Source organism: Typopeltis vanoorti, chromosome 7 (assembly GCF_054136105.1).
Source record: "Typopeltis vanoorti isolate ZY-2024b chromosome 7, IOZ_Tvanoo_1.0, whole genome shotgun sequence".
Taxonomy (NCBI): Eukaryota; Metazoa; Arthropoda; class Arachnida; order Uropygi; family Thelyphonidae; genus Typopeltis; species Typopeltis vanoorti.
This window is the reverse complement of record NC_143555.1, coordinates 10,030,038-10,053,889: the sequence shown is the minus strand read 5'-3', so window position 1 is coordinate 10,053,889 and position 23,852 is coordinate 10,030,038. Positions and strand designations below refer to the sequence as shown.

The following is a 23,852-nucleotide window of genomic DNA, read 5'->3' as shown; positions in this document are numbered from 1 at the left end:
GGTGACAGGTCTGTAGAATGCTCCTTATGAGGATAGATTGAAGGTATGTGGGTTACAAAGTTTAGTTGACAAGTGAAAAAGAGGGGACATGATAGAAATTTATAAGATATTAAAGAGGTTTTATAAAATTGATGCAAAGAAAATTTTTCAATACATGACAAATAGAGAATTAGGGATCATCTGTCAAAGTTGTGTAAGGGTGGTTAGTAAGGGGTATGCAGATTAGATTTTTTGCATGGAGAGTGGTGAATGAGTGGAACAGATTACCAGAATTAGTTGTGAGTGCTCTGATAGTGAATGGCTTTAAGGAGACATATATGTTTTGTGCATGTAAATGTAAGTGTTGGTCTCCCAAAGGTTCTCCAGACTCCATGGAGATACCTTAAATAATAACAATAATAATTTTAAACTACTATGGATGGACAGGAAGATCAGTCACCATCTGAATAGAACTTAAAAAAAAATGTCTGCAGTCATGACTGATCAATCATCCCATACAGACCATGCTCTAGATACAACTCAGAATCAATTGGAAGGAAACCACATGCTAAATTTGCTGTGATCACAGCAAATTTAGGAGGGAAAGGCTGTTTTTAAAACTGCAGCTGCCCTCAGAAATCAGCCTAGCCTTGAATACACATGGATGCATAAAACTTCCCAAATTATGGGAAATGCTAATACTTCAAGCTGTCAACAGTTGCTCACAGAGGGTGCCACCTTACCTATTTAGGACTAGTTTTCCACATGTTTCAATTAGTTTTTTACATGTTACAAGTTTCCTACTGTACTCCCAGAAGATGTATCTGTGACTTATATAAAATATTGGAAGAACTAAATAATATTAATTTTTCCCAGTGCTGTTTCACTTAATTAAGTTTCCAACATTAGTTAATCAGATCATATTAGTCCTCTCTGTTACCATTTACTACATAGTGAAATGGGCATTTAACCTCATAATGAGAGTGGATGAAAAGGATGGCACTTGTCTTTACATAAATTTAGAACTGAAGTTGAATAAGAAATTTTAATGTATTTGGCTGCTGTTGTGCTTAGTGATTGCACTTTCAGATTGTAAATGAGGAATGACAGACATCTATTTTATGTTTTCACTTAACTCATTGCATATTGTTGAGCATTTTGATATGAGTGCTGGGAAAGATGCTAAGGAAATAATAGCAAAGCATCATATCTAGGAAAAATCAATTAAAAATATGCTAGTCTGATTAATAATATTTCTTATTTTTGTATTCTTCATTGATATTAATAATATAACAATAAAATTATTTTTAAATTTCCTAAACATTACTAAATGAATTACAAAAGCTGATCAGGAAGATAAACTAGAAAACTCATAGATCTTAAATAGGAGGTTGAATGCACAGACTGATTTTTCAAGGCCTGACCATTATACAGCATTAAGTGAATTGCCTACATTTCCAATGTAACAGAAAGATGCTTGGGCAGATATGACCTAGATAGTAAAGATAGAGGTTAATTACTAATTTTTTATTTTTTCCAACTAGATTCCATCCAGCTTGACTCAATTAATAAACACTAACTAGGACTGCTGTTTTGCAAATACTTGGAGTTGATCTTTTGCTATCTACATATCATATTCAAAGTCTACTGTCTAGCACTTATAGTTGTTCTTTATCAGGGGGTGGCTCATGCATAGGTACTGCAGAACTGCAGCACCCCCAATTTTTCTCGATACACACACACATATATATATATATATATATATTTATTTATTAATTTATTTATTTTTGCTTGTAATATTTAATTTTATTATTATTATTAAATAATAATAAAATTATTATTATTATTATTATTATTTAATTATCATCATCATAATCATCAAATTCCTGCCATGTACCCTCAAGGGGTGTACAGGATATGACAGTACTACATGAAAAATTTACATCATTACTAACTTCCTATCTACAATTTTCCTCCAAATCAGTCTCTTACTTGTCAAGACTCCAACATTATCAGATCTTATATTTCTATCGTCTAAGGCACTTTATACCGTATCAATCCACCTATATCTTGGTCTTCCTCTGGGTCGTTTTCCTGCCAACCTGGCAGAGAACACTTGTTTTGCTAATCTTACCTCTCCCATTCTATTTAAGTGACCATACCACCTGAGATTAGCTCTGCTAACGCATTCCTGGATGCTGACAATGTCAAGTTCTTTCCTAATATCCTCATTTTTAATATGATATTGCCATTGATGCCATCTGTTCATGACTGTAATCTTTCTCAGGACTCTCATATCTGCGGTCTCTAGTATTTGGTCAAGTGTTTTACTTCTGACCCAGCTCTCAGATCCATAAGTTAAAACTGGTTTGAACACTGTCTTGTATACAGCTAATTTAGTGTTCCGACTAATTTCTCTCTTATTCCATATGAATTTATTCAATTGACTTCCCACCATACTAGCTTTGCTGATTCTGTTGTCTATTTCTATATTTAATTTACCATCTTCAGTAAAAATCGTGCCTAAGTAACTGAAATGTTTTACTTGTTCCACAGGTTCTCCATTCACAACACAGTTGACATTTTCAATGATTCTGCCTATTTTCATTGTCTTTGTCTTTTTATTGCTGACCTTCATACCATATCTATTACAAAAGCTATTCAATTTAGTCAGAGAATCTTGCAGACTTGTTGCGGATTTATTTAGAAGTATAATATCATCCGCATAAAGCAAAGAGCTGACATTAACATCTCCAATTTTGATATCAGGTTTAATACCACTTTCCGTCATAATGTGATCCATATAGATAATGAATAACAGAGGGGATAATGTACATCCTTATCTCACACCAGATTTAACATTAAACCATCTTCCTGTACTTCCTTCAATTCTAACTGCTGACTTACAACTTAAATAAAGACTAAGTATTGCTTGATATAATGCCCCATTGACACCATATAACTGCAGTGTATTGAACAGCTTCTCTCTTGGCACCTTGTCATATGCCTTTTCCAAATCGACAAAACTTAAATACAGATCTTTGTTATATTCCCATGCTTTCTCGACTATTTGTCGTAAAGTGAAGATCTGAACCTGACAGCCTCTATTTGGCCGAAATCCAGCTTGTTCTTCACCAAGCTTTTCTTCCACAATTCTTCTCAACCGTTTCTCAAGTATACTTGCATAGATCTTGCCAGGAACACTCAGTAGGGAAATACCTCTGTAATTCTCACATTCAGTTTTATTTCCCTTTTTATATATGGGTACTATGAGAGCTCTACTCCAATCATCGGGAATTCGTCCCTCTGTCCAGGCTTTCTGAACTATGCAGTGCAGCCACTCTAAGACTTTTATACCACCATACTTCAGCATTTCTGTTCGAAAATTATCTACTCCTGCTGCCTTTCCACATTTCAAGCCTTTGATGGCTTTTTCCACTTCAAGTATGGATATGTATTCCTGACTGCATGCCTGGTCAGTGTGTTTTATCACTGTGCTGTCATCACTGCTTGTTTCATTCAGCAGTTTTTCAAAGTAATTACTACATACTTCAAGGATATCTTTTTCTCCTGTTTTCATGTCACCTTTATCATCTCTAACTCCTTTTACAGCACTCTTTCCTCCATTCCTAAGCTTCTTCAACAACCTCCAGAATATTTTGCCACCTTCTTGATATTTATTTTCTATATTCTTGCCAAAGTCCTCCCATGACTTTTGTTTAGCCAGTTTTACACACTGTTTAGCTTTCTTACATTTGTCTCTGTAATCTGTAAGAGTAAAAGCTGACTTATTTGCCAGGAACTTTTGATATGTGCCTCTTTAACTTCCTGTGTCCACCAGGGAGTTCTGATTTTTTTATCCTTGCACACAACCTCACCACATGCCTCTCTGGCAGAATCAATCAATGTTTTCTTCAGAGTTTGCCACTGAATCTCCAAGGTTTGATTCCTGTTCTCAAACTCTTTCTTTTTCTTTTCAATAATCTTTGTGTATTTTAGTCTACAGTTCACATCTGAGAGCTGCTCAACTTTTATTCGCTTTAAAACTTTCTTACATGTTATTCTTTTCAATATGAAATTCAATTTTATCCTGCTCAAGACTAAATAGTGATCGCTTCCAATTTCAAATCCTCTGTACACTCTGGTGTCCTGCACCAGGGAGAAAACATCACTATCAACAATAACATAGTCAATGAGACTTTTCTTATTCCTAGCCTCTTCTCTCCATGTGAATTTGTGTGCACATTTTTATGTTGGAACATGGTGTTAGTAATAACCAGTCCATGTCCTGAGCAGAAATCCAACAGATATTTGCCATTATTATTAGCTTTGCTCTTTTCTCCAAATTTTTCCGAAATATTTTTATATGTCTCATAATCATTTTCTACTCTGCTATTTAGATCCCCAACAAGGACCAACTTTTCCTTTTTCATTGTGTCAGTTGCTTTTTCTAAAGCGTCAAAAAATTCCTCCACTTCTACCTTAGTAGAACCTTCTGTGGGACCATAGGCACAAATAAGTCTCATTGTCCAGTTCTCCATTCTCATATTTGCCCACATTACTCTACTTGAGACTGACTGCCATTCAAGAAGATTAGCCTCATATTTTGTGTTGAATACTATGGCTACTCCTTCTTTTCCTTGATTGTCATTGCCTGAATATAACATTTTGTATTTATTGCTCAGAAAGGTCTCACCAGTTTTGGTCTTTTTTGTTTCAGTCACCCCTATTATGTCGATCTGGTACTTATCTAATTCCTCAGCTAGCTCCATTTCTTTGCCATTCAGGCTTCTTATGTTGATAGTACCAATCTTTAACTCTGGTGATGTTGAGTTGGGGTTTGTTTTCAGATTTGTTCCGGTAGCTGACTTTTCGCTGTTCGCCCTGGTTCCCTGGCGAAAACAACGGGGGCCTTATTTAACCAGGCGACGCTCCAGCCGGCATGAAATTTTGTCATGTTGTACCATCATTTTTTATTTTGGTTTAACCAATAAGAATATAATTTGTTCGGCTAAATCCCAAATTGCCAGCCCATCCTCATTCGTTCAGTATCCAAGTAGATACCCAACAGGGTGCGCCACGAGAAAGTGAGGATTGGACATTAGGTCAGAAGCCCTGGTCGGTTCTCCGCATTCCTTTAAAGGCTATGTGGAGGTCTCCTCTCAGTTATACAGCTTTGATCCTTAAGCACCCCTTATTATTTAATATTTATTAATATTTAATTTTATCATCAACAATCCTATACAATTCTCTTATTTGTATAAAAAATAATAAAAATCCATCTTGTTGCACTTGAAGGGCGAAGGATACTAGCAGCACTGTGTTTACCACAGTGTCATATTACTATGCGCGCAAGCAAATGCACGTTATAGAGAGATGCGAGCTATTAGCCTAATGGGGCACTGTCTGTCGTGCAGTTCCATTGTTGTTTATATGCAGTTTGCACCAGTAGTAGAGTGTAGTAGAGTGTTTGTAGTGCTTATTGTTTACTCCGTCTCTTTAAATATTTGAACATTACAATTAAAGACATATAGTTTTTATTTTAGAACATTATTGGGATTATTGACAATTATAACCTCAGAAATGCAACCTCAAGAAATAAGTTCTGTGACAGTAGTGGCTGTAAGTGAACTATAAATTCTTCGACAGTCACACAAACATCAAGGAAAAAGTTATTGACCTTTTCGCTCGAAACAAAACAAGAAGAATGGATTTTATTTTTAAGTAATTTTGAATTATACTAAACTGTATAATTTTATCAATAATAAACAATATTTTTCATCATCATCATCATCAAATTCTTGCCATGTACCCTCAAGGGGTGTACAGGATATGATAGTACTGCATGAAAAATTTACATCATTACTAACTTCCTATCTTCAATTTTCCTCCAAATCAGTCTGTTACTTGTCAAGACTCCAACATTATCAGATCTTATATTTCTATCATCTAAAGCACTTTGTACTGTATCAATCCACCTATATCTTCGTCTTCCTCTGGGTCTTTTTCCTGCCAACCTGCAGAGAACACTTGTTTTGCTAATCTTTCCTCTCCCATTCTGCTTAAGTGATCACACCACCTGAGATTAGCTCTGCTAACACACATTCCTGGATGCTAACAATATCAAGTTCTTACCTAATATCCTCATTTTTAATATGATATTGCCATTGATGCCATCTGTTCATACTCCTAATCTTTTTCAGGACTCTCATATCTGCAGTCTCTAGTCTTTGGTCAAGTGTTTTACCTCTAACCCAACTCTCAGATACATAAGTTAAAATTGTTAGCTCCTGCTTCGTTCCTCATTTCCTGTGTGTTGTGCTTGCGTGCATGTGTCTTGTAATTAAATTCCTGTGATAATGGCAACGTGACGTTGCCGAAATATTGGAAGTGTATTAAAATTTAGTTTAATGTATATTCTATTGTACATTGTAATTTCCTTAAGCTATTTAGTAAGAATTTATGAAAATACGTATACATTGTATGTATATTTCGAAAGTGGTAGCACTCCCATGATTTCAAGCCAAGAGCCACCACTGTTTTTTATTCAAAAATACTCATATATTGCTTATTTCAGGGATGCTAAACCCCTTTGTGTTCAGAATCTTGCAATCATATGGCAGATCATTGTATTACACAAAAAGTTACTTTTCTAATTAGAACATAAAATAACGTTTTTTGGAATAACATGACGAAAATATTATCAGCTGTTTGTGATATAGTGAGTAACATCATTATTTCCAATCTGTAGCTCTAGTTTAGAATTAAAACCTTATATCTCAATTGCTAATCACTCCTAAGCACCACTCTGATTCTCCTGAAAAGTCTTGTCCTTAAGGTGTCATAATAACAGCCAGAATTGTCTTGATGCATTCTTTTTATATTATAAGACTCAAATTTTTATATTATAAGATGAACTAAATCAAATACAGTAATTTGATTTAGTTCATCACAGTTCCTAAAAATTAGGTGTGTGTGTGTGTGTGTGTAAATAAAAAAAACAACTAAAGTGTGATTAGTTTTTTTTTTTTAATTAACAGACGTCATTTCATTTTTTTTTTCAGATTATTTTACTCCTAGTTTTGCTATATCTACATTTAGGCTACAGTGCCCTAATTGGAGCTGCTACTATTTATATTTTAGCCCCTCTACAATATTATATTTGTACTGCTCTTTCTCGTATTCAGAAGGATGCCTTGGTGAGTAATTTTTAAATAATCTATATAAATTATCACAACCAAGTTTTTTCTTTTCACTTTCTAAATGTGCACATAGAACAATGGGTACATGTTTCCTCTATACTATTGAGTGCTTGTTGTTAAAGAGGCCAATAGGTGTCTCTTAGTAGATCTGTGTTTGGAGAGCCAAAAGCTAAGTTGTTTAGTTTAGAAAAACTAGGGCTATTAGAACTAGATTGTATTGCATTGTTAATTAGATTTTAGTTAAAATTTTTATTTAGATTTGGTTAATATAGTCTTTCTGCATGATAAGTTACATAGCTGACATATGGTATCTTGCAGAGTAGAATAATGGTGTCCAAGGCATCACTGTTCAAAGAATTCAACCAGAGGGACTTTGTTCAGTGCAATGTTTGTGAGATGTAGGCATTACCAAAGGTGAATGGACTTTGATTTGAAAATGATAGTGGTGAGAGAGTTCTGAAAATGCTATAAAAGTGAGGATCAGAAGTGCAGGTCAGGTCGAGAGAATAAAGCAGTGGATGGAACAGAAAATATGTGTGAAAATATGTGCAAGAGTGTAATGGAAGACAAGATTGAAAGAGAGACTAAAAGTGACACAATTGAGAAAGAAAGTAAAAATGATGATTGAAAGAATGGTAGTATGATGGATGTAAACAATGAAGATTTGGATGTAATGAGGGAGATAGTGCAGTTATGCAGAGTGATATACAGGATGAAGCATGAACTGGAGCAAATGCAGAAATGTCTGGTGAGTAGTTCAGCTGAGAACAGAAAGAAAGAAGCATGAGAAAAGAGAAATGCATGCTTGACTAAGAGAGAAGGTAAAATTAAGGAAAGTCTTGTACATAGATTCTGTCATAAGAGGTATGATTAGCAAGAGAGTGACAAAATCATGCTTCCCTGGTGCAAAAATTAATGATATTAGCTAGGCTATTAGGATGCAAAAGGATTGAAAAAGTTGATTGTTTTGACTGGCACAAATGATTTGAAAGGAGAAAAGTATGGTATGAGGGACATTGAAGAGTAGTGAATGAGTTGATGTGTAGGTTATGCAGAAAGAATAATGCCAAATTTGTGGATGTGTGTGTGGAATGAATTTGATGGATGAAAGGACTTATACAAGAAGGATGGATTGCATCTGAATGGATTTAGTGATCAGAGTCTGGAAAAAAACGTTGTTGAATGAAGTGAATGTGGTTGTGCAAAATACAGATACCAGCAAGACAGTTGAGTGTAAGAATGTGCATAAAATGCCTGAGTTAGTGCCACTGGTAACAAACCAGAAATGAATAGTTGGTATAAAGTGTAAGGACTACATTGGGAATAAGAGGCTATTTTACTTTATGTGCACTAATACCAGGAGCATTTGGAAAAAAAGGGGGGGAGGAGTTTTTACCATTGGTTAGTTCATCATAGCCAAAGGTTATTGAAATTAGTGACACGTGGCTTATAGAAGATCATATAGTTAATGGGATAGAAAGGGTGTAGTGTGTTCAGGGAGGATAGAGAGAAAACATTTGGGGGGGGGGAGGGTGAAGTATTATTCATGATAACCAGTGAACTGCAACCAAAGAGAATAGGAGTCCAACTGCAGGCCAGAGAAATTAGCACATTTGAGACCATTTGGTGTGAGATAGTAGCCAGCAATACAAAATATACAGTTGGTTGCTTCTATAGACCATGGAAGGGATGCAAAGGACGATGGGGATAGCATGCATTGGCAAATAAGCCCAATGAGGTGGGTAATTATTATGGTGGACTTCAACTATGGGAAGGTAGATTTGAAGGAAGAAAGGACACACGGGAGGAAGAAAGTGAAATTTATGTAGTTACTAAGGGATAATTACCTGAGACAACATGTGATTGAATGTACTGGGGGGGGGTTGCGAGTGCTAGATCTGATAATTGCATCAGAGAATTTGTCCATAACTAATATGACCATGTTGCCACCAACTGGTGAGAGAGATTGTGGTCTTGACTTGGGAGGTAGCTAAATATGTAGAATTTTCAGTTAAGAGAGAATATATATGGAATTACAGAGCTGGTAAAAGTATGACAAACTTAGGAGATTGCTTGAATCATTTAGTTCCAGGGCATATGAAACTGCAAGGGCTAGATGTTAATAGTGTATGGGGAGTGGTAAAGGAGTGTTTGAGGGAAATAATAACAGACTGTATACCTGAGTTAGGAGAATAAATCAAGTGGGAGTTAAATGGATGAATATCATCATTAAGCTGGAGGTACAAAAAAAAGTTAAATTTATGAAGAGAATTCAAAGAGAAAGGCAACCAACAGGCTCATGAGCAGTACAAAGCACAGGTCAGAAGGGCAGCTCTTGTGGTAAGAAAAGTAAAAGCAGAATAGAGTATGAAAGAAAATTAGCAGTACAGACCAAAGATAATCCTGAAGAAATCTTTCGGTATTATTATTATTATTATTATTATTATTATTGTTGTTGCAGACTCATCATAGGAGGTGTTCATTCAACTGATAACATATTTATCATCCCAAATCTTAAAATCCTTAACACTCCTTGCATTAACAACATATTCTGGTGATATGTTCCATTCACTGACAATTCTCCATGTAAAAAATCTACTCCTCACACCCCTCTTCACCACACTCTTGCATAACTTCCAGGGATGACTATGGATTAATCCGATAAAATCCTCTCACTAACTTACATGTCTCTGTCACATCACCTCTTTTCCTCCTATCCACTAAACTCTGAAACCCACGTTTCTTCAACCTCTCTCCATAGCCATCATTCGAAAGTCCTGATATTATCTTAGTCACTTGTCTCTGAACCATCTCAATGTTTTCACATCACACTGAAAACCAGTTGACCGGATCTGAGAACAATAGTCCAAGTGTGGTCTGACTAGTGCTTTATACAGTGGCACAACCACTTCCTTATCCCTACATGTTAGAGTACTTCTTATCATAGCAGCTATGATGTGCAGCATTTGCAACACTAGCAATATGCTCTCTAAACGTCTGTCTGCTGTGAACAGTCACTCCCAGATCTTGAGTCTTATCCATTTCCTGTAGTACATCACCATCAATATAGTACACAGCTTTATATTTCTGCACTCCAAAATGAAACACCTTGCACTTATTAATATTAAAACTACAACCCCACTCTTTTGTCCAAGTCAAAAGTCTATTCAAATCTTCCTGAAGGGAATTAACATTACCAGTGCTACTTATAATTCTCCCCAACTTTGCATCATCATCATGTTAAATTTTTTCCTGATGATTTGGATAGACTTGGCAGTCTGGGCAAAGGAGAATGGATATCGGTTCATTTTGTCAAAGTGTAAGGTTATGCGCTTTGGGTGAAAAGATTACTAGCTGGAGTACAGTTCCACCACATTGTTGGAACTGTGCTCCAGGAAATTGATGAAGCCAGGGATTTGGGGTGTTAGTGGATAGGAATTTAAAGTTTAGAGTGTATATTACAAAAGTGGAATACTTGGTTACTGAAGAATACCCTACAAGCAGGTTATATCCCTTTATAGAGCCTTGGTATGACCTCATCTTCATTACCATTTGCAGAGCTGGTTTCTTGGGAGTGAAGAGGATGTAGAGAATCCAGAGGTGAGTGAATAAATGTTAGCAGGTATATGGAATGAACCTTATTATTATTTTTAAGAGAGACCTCCAGGGAGGCAGAGACTCATAGAGGAAAGCTACATACTACACACAACAGCTATCATACTTATTCTTGAATTCATTCATACTGCTTGCACTCACAACATTCAGTGAGAATCCATTCCAATCGTGCACCACCCTCTGAGAGAAAAATATAGCCCTCACCCCCTTCTTAGCGGCATTCATTCTCAGCTTCCAAGGATGCCCCCCCTCGTCCTTTCCCCACCTTCCATAAATTGAAAAATTCCATCAATTGAAATCATGTATGACCCTTTCAGAAGTTTGTTAGCCTCAGTCATATCACCCCTCTTTCTCCTGTTTGGTAGTGTCTGCAGTCTACAAATTCTCAATCTGTCTTCATAATCAGTATTCCACAATCCTGATATCATTTTTAACACTCTCCTTTGTACTCTCTCCAAAATATCAGAATCGCAACGGAAACCAGGAGACCAGACCTGCACTCAGTAGTCCAAGTGAGGTCTTATCAAAGCCTTAGAGAGGCAAAATAACATCCTTATCTTTACATGTGAACATTCATTTCAGCATTGCAATTATCTTTTGAGTTGTATTTGCAATCTTTGCCACATGGCCCCTGAACTTCAACTTCCTATCTGTTAACACTCCAAGATCCCTAGCCTCATCAGTTTCTTCTAGCCTAATCCCACCTAGACAGTAACCAATATGGTTAGGAAGAGAGCGAAGAAACTCATCTATGATGCAGTTGAAGAATAAAGGAGATAGAGGGGGTTGCACCACCGGTATTGTGGTCACATGGGCCCCTGTTGTGATAGAGATGGAGCCACCTATATAGAGCTCCCTAACATAGGTAAGAAAAGGTTCTGGACATCTGGCAACAGGTAGCGCTCTAAGGATAGCAGGAAGGGAGATGCTATCAAAGGCCTTTTGGATGCCATGTGTAAAGGCTTAAGCAGGTGTCAGGAATCTGAAAGAAGAGAGGAAAGGAGGTAGATGTCCTCTGCACAGCCATCCGAAGAAATAAAGGCTCTCTGCCAGTAGTCGTGCTGTACATATTGCTGTAGTCACCTGATCAATATTTTATGGAAAAGTCTAAGAATCACTGGTAATATAGTAATAGGCCTATAGTCTGAAGCATGTGTAGAGGTTTCCTTCTTGGGAATACAAATAGTTCTTCTTGAGACACAAAGATATGGTAGAATCACTCTTGTAGAGAGAAGAAGAAGATCTATTAAGTCCTGTAGGATAGGGAGAGGCACCCTACAAAGTCTTGATGCTGGGGAACTGTCTGGTCAAGGGGCAGGTGAATTTGCAGAGAAAGCTGATTTTATTTCTTGAATGGATATGGGATGATAAAGCTGTGATGCAGAAATAGATCACAATACCATGGGCGAGTCACTCTCAAAAGAATGCAGAGGTGGAGTAGAGAACACCGAACTCTAAAACTCCATGAGGTTTTCGTGTTGTTCTTCCAGAGGTGGAGGGGAAGTGCCATTCAAAATGGTTTAGGCACTTGCATCCCTCTGTTTTTCTTATAGAGGACCTGCATTACTGCATAGGCCCTTCCTCTGCTTTCTCCTAGACACAATTATGGGTGGGCGGGGCTGAGGTCGATGATGATGAACCGTCCAGTGTTAAATCTTGCAGACTCGCGTCCCTATACCACTTTTTGATATCTATCAGTCAGCCATCCTCTTATCCATGCTAATATTATATAACCCAAACCCAATTTCTCCAATTTATGCAATTCTACCATGCTGTATTCTGTCAAAAGCCTTAACAAAATCCAAAAGTATCATGGTGAATCCATTCCCCTTGTCTAGTTCAATGGTGGCATTTATAGAATGTGAGCAAGTTGCTAAAACATGACCTTCCCTTAGTAAACCTATCCTATGTTGTTCATTACAAAGTAGAGATTCACTGTCAACCCACATCTGAATGCAAGTTCTAGCCAAGTTTTCCAAAATCTTCACCACCACTCCTGAGATAGTAATTGGCCGATAGTTGGATACATCAGTCTTTGCACCGCCCTTGTGCAATGGAATTACCATATATTCCTTCCATTCCTGCAGAATCTTTCCTGTTCTGAGACTCATATTAAACAGCATGGTCAGAATGACCAGTTCAACTGAACACTCTTTTAGCACACGTGCTGATATCCCATCAGTCCCTATTGCTGAATTCTTATTCAATTGTTGCAACAGCTCTAATACCTCATCCTCATACACCTATGTTTCTTCATCTAGTGAAGAGGTAACAGTGAGCTCAATGTTCCATACACCAGGTTGATAGCTTTTAACAAAATGGGGGCACTCATTAACAATGCTACCGGCCAAGACGTATATACACGTCCAGTTTACCATGGATGTGAAATGCATATTAAAATTGTAATATCATTGATATTACATTCAAATATATGATGGATATGAAGCATATGAGGATGCATATTTGATCCATAATGGCCGGTAAGGTGGTTAACTGAACAACCTCTTCTGCATCTGTAACCCTCATGCCATCAGGATTTAGAAGAGTTATTCTTTCATATTCATTCTTTTTCTCTTAAGAGTATAGGTGTTGCAAAGTGGATGGCAGCCAGGAGACAGATCTGGAGCTGGAAGGAAATGTCATCAGGAAGGTCAGTGACTTTAGATACTTTGGTTCAAAGTGATGTAATGATGTAGTTTTTTCATGTAGTACTGTCATATCCTGTACACCCCTTGAGGGTACATGGCAGGAATTTGATGATGATGATGATGATGATGATGGTTCAAAGTGAAAGAGGATGGAAAGGTTGAGAAGGAAGTGGTATGCAGGATACAAGCAGGTACTCCTACATTTGTGTATAGACATAATAATCTACCTGTTTGTTCTTTTGTATTGTCTTATCTGCAGTCTGCCTGACACAGTTGAACAACTTGCAGATCTCTATTCTTCCCTAATGCTTTAATGGTTGGCGTACTATATGATAAGAGGGGTGCCGATCAATCTAAAAAGCAAAATCTGCATGACAGTAGTGAGACCAGCTGAACTGTGAAAGTTGCGAACGTAGGAACAAAGATACAGGAGGCAAGGTTGAGATGGTTTGGTCATGTGATGAGGAGGGAGTATGAGAATGTGGGAAGAAAGGTCATTCAGATAGATGTCCAGGGGAAGAGGAAGTGCTGGCATCCAAAGAAGAGATGGAGGGAGATCGTGGAGGAGGAATTGAGGATGAAGAACTTGGATGGGGTTACAGCCCAAGACAGGAGGATGTGAAGGAGACTCACTACAAACAGTGACCCAACTTAAGTGTGTGACAAGCTGCAGAAGAAGAAGATTCATTCTTTTTTTTACTTGCAGCATATCGATAGAATTCTTGTGGGATGTCTTTAGAATGCAGAGCCAGTTTCTTTTCATACTCAGACTTTGCTTTCCATACAACAGTTGTGACTATTCTAACCTGCTGCTTATAACCTTCATAACGGTCGTCATCCTTATACACACGGTATTCCTTCCACATCGTCCTTTTCTTTCGAATCTTCTGCTTAATAAGATTACACATCCATTTGACTGCTATCCTGTTTATTCTTGAAACCGATATCGATAGAATTCTTGTGGGATGTCTTTAGAATGCAGAGCCAGTTTCTTTTCATACTCAGACTTTGCTTTCCATACAACAGTTGTGACTATTCTAACCTGCTGCTTATAACCTTCATAACGGTCGTCATCCTTATACACACGGTATTCCTTCCACATCGTCCTTTTCTTTCGAATCTTCTGCTTAATAAGATTACACATCCATTTGACTGCTATCCTGTTTATTCTTGAAACCTTTTGGGACACATTCTGATATTGCATCATTTAAGTATTGTTTAAATGCTTCTCATGCACTGTTGATATTTTTCCCATCCAGCAACCAGTCCCATTCTACTGAACTCAATATACTCCTCAGTTGTTCATCATTTTCTGGTTTGTAGTTAAGCATGTAACCTCTTCTGAATGGAACATTCATAAACTTAGTCACTTCCCAAGTGAGTACCGCATGATCACTGTCACCAACCGTAGGCAGAATAATTACGTCTTTAACTGAAACGCTCTCTGACACTATAATCAAATCTAACACACTTTGCCCTTGAGTTCCTACTGTCACATGCTGCTTGAGGAAGTTGTCCCGCAACAGATCAATAAATGCATTTTCATTCTTCTCATGAGATTCTACTGCTACCCGATCAATATTTAGATGATTACTGTTTTTACGCTCATCTTTTCTATTTGGTGATGCATTTCTTCATCACTAGAAACCAATGCACTAGGTCTGTAACAACACCCCACTATGTAATTGATCTTGTTAGATTCCACTTCACTCCAAATGGCTTCAAACTCACTGTCACATGAAATATGAAATATTGTTAGTAGTAGTACTACAATCATAGGTCTCAACTCTAACTGGATTAAAGTCATCCAATATCATTAGCAGCATGCCCCCTCCTCTCCTATCTTCTCTATCCTGCCTAAAAATACTGTACATTTGATACTAGTTGGTAAGTTTGATTTTGACAGCTAGGTCTCATTAATATCTACAATCTGAGGTCACAACATATTGACTAAGACAACAAATTTTACCCCTTTGTTTCTGATACTGCTAGCATTCATGTACAGACATAATAATCTATCTGTTTGTTTTTTTGTATTGTCTTGTCTGCAGTCTGCTGGACACAGTTGGACATTTTGCAGATCTCTAATCTTATCTATTGCCTTACATATGTAGACATCTTTGCATACATTTGATGGGTCCGAACTGGATGAACACAAACCGAAATCATTCTCTCCTCGTTAACATTTCCATGACAAAGCCGATTTCCATCATTAACACAGTTATTTAACATTGTTGCTTCTACACTCACATTCACACCCATTCCTACCTTTATAATTTAGTTTCTTTCCCTGACTCTCTCTGTTAGGGCTCTACCAGTTATTAGTTTTTCTGGACTCCTGATACCAGACTCATTCAGGTGTAGACCGTCCCTCTTATACAAATCCAGTCTTCCCTAAAACTCACTCCACACATCCAAAAACTTGCATCCATTCCTTTTACACAGCCTATGCATTGAATTGTTTGCCATCATCTCTCTCTCTCTCTCGGATCTCCTGATGTCTGAGAACTCGTGACCTTCCTGATGATGCGTTGCAATTTCTTTCTCTCCTGTGCTTCTCTTATTGCTTGTTCCTGTTTAAGTCCAGTGATTCTTGATATTTGATCAATCCACCTGTTGAGGGGTTTTCCTCTTTTTTTTTTTCCCACACTGTTTACCCTGGATGATTACTTTTTCCAGGCAGTTGCCTTCCCTTCTATATATGTGTCCAAAATATTGCAGTATTCTCTTTTTAAGTATGTTTATCATTCTTGTGTGGATATTCAGTTCTTCTAGGATACTTTTGTTTGTTCGCTTTTCTTTCCAAGACACTCTTAACAATCTTCTCCAGCATAGAGAAAGATGGAAAAAAACTAAGGTTTCTACAAGCTTAATTTTTGTCTTTTTGGAGATGTGCCTGTCTTTCCAGATCTTAGTTAAATCCGTCATCGCTTTCTTAGCTAGTGCAATTCATCTTATCTCTTTTTTGCATCCATCTTTTTTTGTTATTATCACTCCAAGGCAGTTGAAATGGTCGACAATTTCAATACCTTCTATAAATCTCTCTCTTCTGTACTGTTTAAAATCATTATTTTGGTTTTATCTTGATTTATTCGTAAACCATGGCTTAAGCTTTCCTTTTCTAATTGATTTAGGATAGATTTTAATTCCTGTTTGCTTTTTGCTATTATCACTGTGTCATCTGCATATCGTAGGTTAGTGAATGTTGCCTCCAATCCACTTTTCTAGAGATCTTCATGATAGTTTCGCTGTAAAGGTTGAATAGTAATGGTGAGAGTATGCATCCTTGTCTTGATCCTTTTTTAAATTGGAATGCAGAGGACAATGAGTTTTCAATTCTTACTGTTTCATAATTTCCTTGATATATGTTCTTTATGAGGGTTATTAGATTATTATTATTATCCACTCCTCCATGGAGTCAAAAGACTCTTCGTGGTAGGTCGTGTTTAGGAAACACAAAGTTTATCATACCATTCCTTAAACCCATTGACCGTTCCCACTCAAACCACTCTCTCAGGCAATGCATTCCAAGGTTCAACCACCCTCCATGCAAAGAAACTACTCCTCACTCTCTTGCACACAGTCTCCTTTTGTAACTTCCAGGGAAGACCCCCCCCTTGTCATCGCTCCTTCCCGTCGTTCCACTGTCTCCAACTCTCCAACGTCTACCCTGTAACTGACTCTCAACAGTTTAAAAGTCTCGATCATATCACCTCTCCTTCTTGTATCCACCAAACTCTGCAGTCCACATTCCCTCAGTTGATCCTCATAACTCATATAGTACAGTCCTGAAACCATCTTTGTTATCTGCCTCTGTACCCTTTCCACAGTCAATTTATCCCCTTCAAATCCTGGGGACCAAATCTGAGAACAATACTCTAATTGTGGTCTGATCGGGGTTTTATACAACAGAATGATAACTCTTTTATCTCTGCAGGTCAGCGTCCTTCTCAGTATTGCAGCAATCCTCTGAGTTACCCTCACCACCTTTGCAATATGCTAACCTGAATTTCAGTTTTCTATCAATCATTACCCCCAGATCTCGTCTCCCCTACCTCCTCCAGTACAGCTCCTCCAATCGAGTATGCATCCTCTCATCGATGGATCCCAAACCTCAAGACTACATTTTGCTGCATTGAACTGCAACCCCATTTATTTGCCCATCTGTCTAGTTTATTCAAATCCTCTTGCAGGGCTGCCACATCTGCACTATTACTAATAACCCTTCCCAGCTTCACATCATCTGCAAACAACTGAATGTCCCCTTGCAATCCATTGACAATATCATTGATATAAAGGTTGAACAATACAGGTCCCAGTACTGAGCCCAATGGAACCCCACTTGTAACCTTCTGCTTCCTTGATATTGCCCCACCATACAACAATTCTCTGATACCTATCAGTCAGCCAATCCTGAATCCATTTGATTAACCTGACATTTAAACTCATGTGTTGCAACTTAAATATCTGCTTATCATGTGGCACCCTGTCAAACGCCTTTGCAAAATCCAAAAAAAATGGCAGTATATGCCTTTCCGCCTTTGCAAAATCCAAAAAAAATGGCAGTATATGCCTTTCCCTCATCAACTGCTCTTGTCACTTTATTAATAAAGGCAATCATATTTTTAAAGCAGAGCGCCCCTTAACAAATCCATGTTGATTCTCACATGTAACATTACCCTCATCTGCCCAACGCTGTATATAGTCCCTCACTAATTTCTCCAAGACCTTAACTACTGATGACACACAAATAGGCCTATAATTAGACACTTCCAGTCTGCTACCGCCCTTATGCAGTGGCACTATCTTACCTTTCTTCCATTCCCCGGGTATACTTTTCTCACAGCCAGAATTTTATTGAAAAGCCAGGTCAACAGAGCTGTCAGTTCTTTAGCACATTCTCTCAAAACCTGTGGTTAAATACTATCCAGTCCAACAGCTTTACTAGTATCCAGAGTACTCAGTATTTGGAACACACTCTCCTCTTGCACCTCTAAACCCTGAACCTGCCCTATCCCTCTAGTATTAGAACCTCCTCCACGATGAAATACTCTAATAAAGTGCTCATTGAACAACTCCACTATGTACTCTGCATCAGTCACTCTATTCCCATTTTTTATCCCACAATGTCATTCTTCCACAATCGTTTTTCTGCCTACTGGCCACATAGCTACAAAATTTCCTGGGATTTTCTTTTGATCTTAGTGCCAATCTCTTCTGATATTCCAGTTTTGCCTTCCTCACCATTCTGGTCACTCTCCTGGTCTGCGACTTATATTCTTCGTGTATCTGTCCTCCACCCCTCTCCTTATATCTCTTCCCTAATCTCTTTTCCAACTGCAGTTCCTGATCATTTGTCATTCCACTTTACACCAAAATGTGTCTGCTTCTTCACCCGTGGAATACAGCTTATTATTGCTGCTAATAAATATTCTTTCACAATTTCCCAAGCACTAATGATATCCTGGCCTTTCAATTCTGCCCTCCATGGAACTGCCTCTAGTTGATACCTAAGACTATTATAATCAGCTGCCTTATAATTCCACACACATTCCCTTTTCTTTGATACACCGGCATGTCTATTCATCTTCCAAGTCAAAACCACATGGTCATCCTCTCCAACTGGTGGGAGAGATGTCATCTCAGTTATTATCAGCTCTTCTGATGCTATGACCAAATCCAATACTCTTGAACCTCTTGTTCCCTCTATTACATGTTGCCGAAGACATTTGCCCCTCAAGAATTCCAGAAATTTTATCCCCTTCTTACTACTTGCATTTTCCTCTTCCCAGCTTATACTGCTGTAGTTAAAATCTCCCATAACAGTCATTCTTCTTGCACTTGCCAAGCTCAACTACCTAAACATCTCCTGTCCCCACACTCTGTGCTCCCTGGTTTATAGCAACACCCCCACTAAATATCCTGTCTTGGCCACTTCTACCTCACACCATATGCTTTCAAAACCATTAGTGTCACTGCCTTCCAAAGCCTCCACTCTTAGAGGACCTAAGTCATCATTTATCATAAGCACTACTCCACCACCACGTTTTCCTTTCCTATCCTGCTGAAAAATGCTGTACCCTGCCAGTTCAATTCTGATTATTATATCATCCTCTGTCAACCACATCTCAGAGATCCGAATAATCTTTGGCCAGGTTGATGCTATCAGCACCACCAATTCATCTCCTTTATTTCTGATACTCCTGGCATTAGTATAGAGCATAAAAAATGTCACTGCTTCTATACCTATCATTGTCTCCTCTCGACCCCCCCCCCTGGGCTCAATGTTACCTAATGTCGTTCCCCTTTCTCCAAGCACCCATTCCCACAAGAGGCCACCCCCTGCTACCATCCATCCTGGAAATTCTAATTTCCCTGCATTGACACACTGACTCATTTAGAAAACAGCAATCTTTTCAGGTACCTTCGTCCTTCCTCATTCAAATGCAAGCAATCTCTAGCATACAGTTCTCTTCTGTCCTCAAATGCCCTCCAAGCATCCACATATTCCAATCCTCTCTTCTCACACATTCTGGCTATTATGCTATTCGGTATTGCTGCTCTTCTGCTCAGCTCGTCACTATCATATCTGGGCAACACACACACAATCTTCCCTCTCTGCGTTTTCTTTTGCACAACTTCAAACAAGAATCTCAGATCTCTCACCATCCGATTTACACTGCCTTTCAAGTCATTCGTGCCCACTATCACAATCATTTCATCCATCCTTTCACCCCTCTTAATTGCCATAGCCACATTTTCTATCATCCCTCCAGTCATACACACCTCTGGCATCTTATCTTGCACACCAAAGATCGTGTCTCCATACATCACACCTCTAACCATTCTGTTCCTTGATTGCTCATCTGCATCCCTCACTCTCTCTCTCTCTCTCTCTCTCTCTCCTCTAACCCTTACTCTCTCTCTCTGTGTTCCCTTACTTATCTGCTTCCTCGCATCACTCTGTCCCTGGTTCCAGCACTCCCTTGCATTCTTCTCATTTCCTCTCTCTGACTGTTTCCATCCTTCCCTCCTTTATCATTCCCATAACTCTCTCTCACTCCCTCTCTTTTACTGTTTCCATTCTCTCCTCTTCTATCATTCCCATATGTGTCTCTCAATCCCTCTCTCCTACTCTTTCTATTCTCTCTTCTAGCATTCCCATACCCCTCTCTCCTTCCCTTTCTCCTACTGTTTATATTCTCTCCTCTTCTAGCATTCCCATACCGCTCTCTCATTCCCTCTCTCCTACTGTTTCCTTTCTCTCCTCTTCTATCATTCCCAAAACTCTCTCTGCCCTACTCTGATTCGCCTTGTATTTATCTCTTCCATTCTCCTAATGTCATACTTCTCATCTCATTCACAAGACATTCCACCTCCTCTTTTAGCTCATCTATCTCTCTGCAAGTCAGTCACTCTTAGTCGAAATTCATTCTCCCAAACAAAACTATCTCTGAAACATTCACAGTCACTCACACCTTCCATATTATCAACTATTATTTTCTCGTTCATATTTTTTTTCTTCATTCTCTCCTATCACCCTACTTGTCTTCCGATATTCATTTCCCATTCCTGGAGCAACTAGGTCAATTATCAATATATCTAATTCATTTATTTCCTCCCACTGCCTGCATTTTGTGCACATACGCACTCCTCTCCTCTCTCACCAGCCACATATCCAACTCCCGAGCTGCATACATGCCGCAAGCACTGCATGCCACAAAGTCCCTTATTATATTACTTATAATAGAGTAAGAGTAAGTAATAATAAATAAGAGTTCTTAGATGGTTTGGTATTCCTGATTCTTGCATGATATCCCATAAGATATCCCACCTCATTCAGTCAAAGGCCTTGGGGTAATCTGTCAAGTATAGATAAAGGCTTAAGTTGAATTCCCTTGCTTTTTTGATTATTTGTCTGATGTTAGATATATGATCTCTATTCCCTTGACTTTTTCTGAATCCTGCTTGTTCTTATGAGATCTAATGGTCTATAAAACTTTGTAATCTCTCCTTAATAATGTGTAGTAAAATCTTGCTGGTATATGAGATAAGGGCAATGGTGTGGTAGTTTTCACAGTTGTTGTGATTGCCTTTTTTGTAGATTGGGATAATTGTGGAACTGGTGCAGTCATTTAGCCATCATCCAGTCTTTCAGATTTTGTTACATAAATCATGTATCCAGTTGACTGCATTCTCTCCAAGGTTTTTCAGCATTTAGTTTGCCATCATAGCCCTTCTTAATTCATTTTTATCATAGTGAGGTAAAATACCGAATTTTCACTTCTCACTCTTCACTCTCACCTCTTCCAACAACCCTCTCATGTCCTCTCTCAAACTGCACTTATCGCCAGTTAAGTTGAGGATGAGGATTGAGGCATACAAATTACTGAAGGGTTTTTACAAGATTAATACAGAGGAAAAATTTTCAGAACAGATCGAGTTATGGTGGGAGAACTAGGGGCCATCTTTGGAAACCGAGCAAGAACAAGAGTTATCAGGGGTGTCAGGAGTAGATTTTTTGCTCGAGTAATGGTATGTGAGTGGAATAGGTTGCCAGATTCTGTTGTGGATGTTATGACTGTGAATGAGTTCAAAGCAAAGTATAATAGATACTGATGTTGGATAGTGCTTGGCATGATATTTACAGCCTTCCTTGATGAGACTAAGGACTCCAGGAGTAGACCATAATAGTAATAATAAATTCATTTTTTTTGCTAAACATATGCCTAATATTCTCCCTATGTTACTGTTATTATTATCCTAAGATCCCATGGAGGCAAAGACTAATCTAGAAGGTCCTTTGTCATATACATCATCATACCATTCAATAAACACATTCAAATTCTCTGCAGACACCACACTCTCTGGCAATGCATTCCAATCATTCACAACTCTGCATGCAAAAATCCTACTTCTCACTCACTTGCTCCCCCCCCCCATACAGCTTGCAAGGATGACCTCTTGTTCTGCTCCTATTTCCCATCATTTTATAAGGTGCATCCAGAAAGTAAGGTCCATTCAGAATTTACCATCAAATAATGTATGGGAGAGGGGTCATGCATGCATTGTAGCATAGAGTGACTCATTAGCTAGCTGTTGACCATTTTACTTTTGTGTCATTATCATTTGTTCTATTATATGAATAGATAACAATACTGTGAAAAAAAAAATCCCTGCTAGTTGCAAGGTTTGTGGTGTGATACATATTTTGGTGACAGAAAACAATAGTCCTGCAGAAAATCACTGACAACTGTATAAGGTTTGCTGTCCTAACATAAGGAGTGACAGTAAGGTTAGGCAATGGTGTCATTTGTTTAAAGAAGGGTGCAGCAGTGTTAACAAACAAGAGCGCAGTGGCCAGCCAAGTGTGGTGACAGATGATGTGGTGGCAAAAGTGAATATGAAAATTAATTGTGATTCCTCACTGAAGAAAATCAACAAACAAGATTACTTTTCAGACATAGAAGACAGTGGTCAGCATCTGTTTGACTGACAGTGCCTGTTTGAATATTTTTGCTTTTGGAGTCAGATTTACACTATTCATCATCTTAATGAACGGCGCAACTGCATTGATTGTTGTTTTGATTTGACATTTGTGCATGAAATCCATGTTTCGTCACCAGATATGATATGAAAAAAATTTTGAACTGATTCCACTCATTGCTATTTTGCATATTGGTCAACATTTTTGGGATCAATCTGGCACACAATTTCTTACACCCCATCTTTTCTGTCACAGTTCCATGAATGACTTAGAAACTTCAGGGAACTCAAAGGAAAGTTCCATAATAGTGAAACAATTCTCACAAATTTTTCTGTTCACTCTTTTCACTAAACCATCTGTCACCGTACTGCCCGTAAACCTTACTGAGTCATTGGCAAATTTTTGCAGCACTATTGTGTTCCGGGGGTGGGGGGGAACACCATGAATAGCTAGCTAATGAGTCAGTTTATGCTACCATGCAAGTGCGATCCCTCTCCCATATACTTTCTGGACACATCTGATATGAAAAACCTTTTCAACATTAATCTTATAATGTTACCCTTACCAACTGGTACATCTCTGTCATATTATCCTTCTTCCTCCTGTCCACTAGCTTCTGTAAATTGCATCTTCTCAATCTCTCTTCATATTCAACATCCCAGAGACAATTAATTATATTTGACAATCACATCTGGATTCTTCCCAACATCTCTTGGTGAAGGTACTAGAGAGAGAGAGAGAGAGAGAGAGAGATTGATGAGAAGTAGGATACAGAAGTGGGTTGATAACAGCAGTATTCTCTGTGGTTATCAGCATGGATTTGTTAAAGAGTGAACATTCTTTATTAATATGAATAATTATATAATTCTGATTAACTCCATTAATCTGCTGCTTGTCTGAAACATATATCGAAACACTTAA

At 38.1% G+C, this 23,852-nt stretch overlaps 1 protein-coding gene across 3 annotated transcripts in view; it reads left to right on the top strand.

Annotated features, from left to right (window-relative positions):
- The window catches only part of LOC150104479 (ATP-binding cassette sub-family C member 8-like), an 822,612-nt gene that overhangs the window by 189,391 nt on the left and 609,369 nt on the right, over nucleotides 1-23,852 (top strand). For all 3 annotated transcript variants that reach the window (XM_090395659.1, XM_090395657.1, XM_090395658.1), the window contains exon 8: nucleotides 7,044-7,178. In XM_090395659.1, the coding sequence (XP_090251785.1) occupies nucleotides 7,044-7,178 (135 nt within the window). The remainder of the gene's footprint in view (nucleotides 1-7,043; nucleotides 7,179-23,852) is intronic.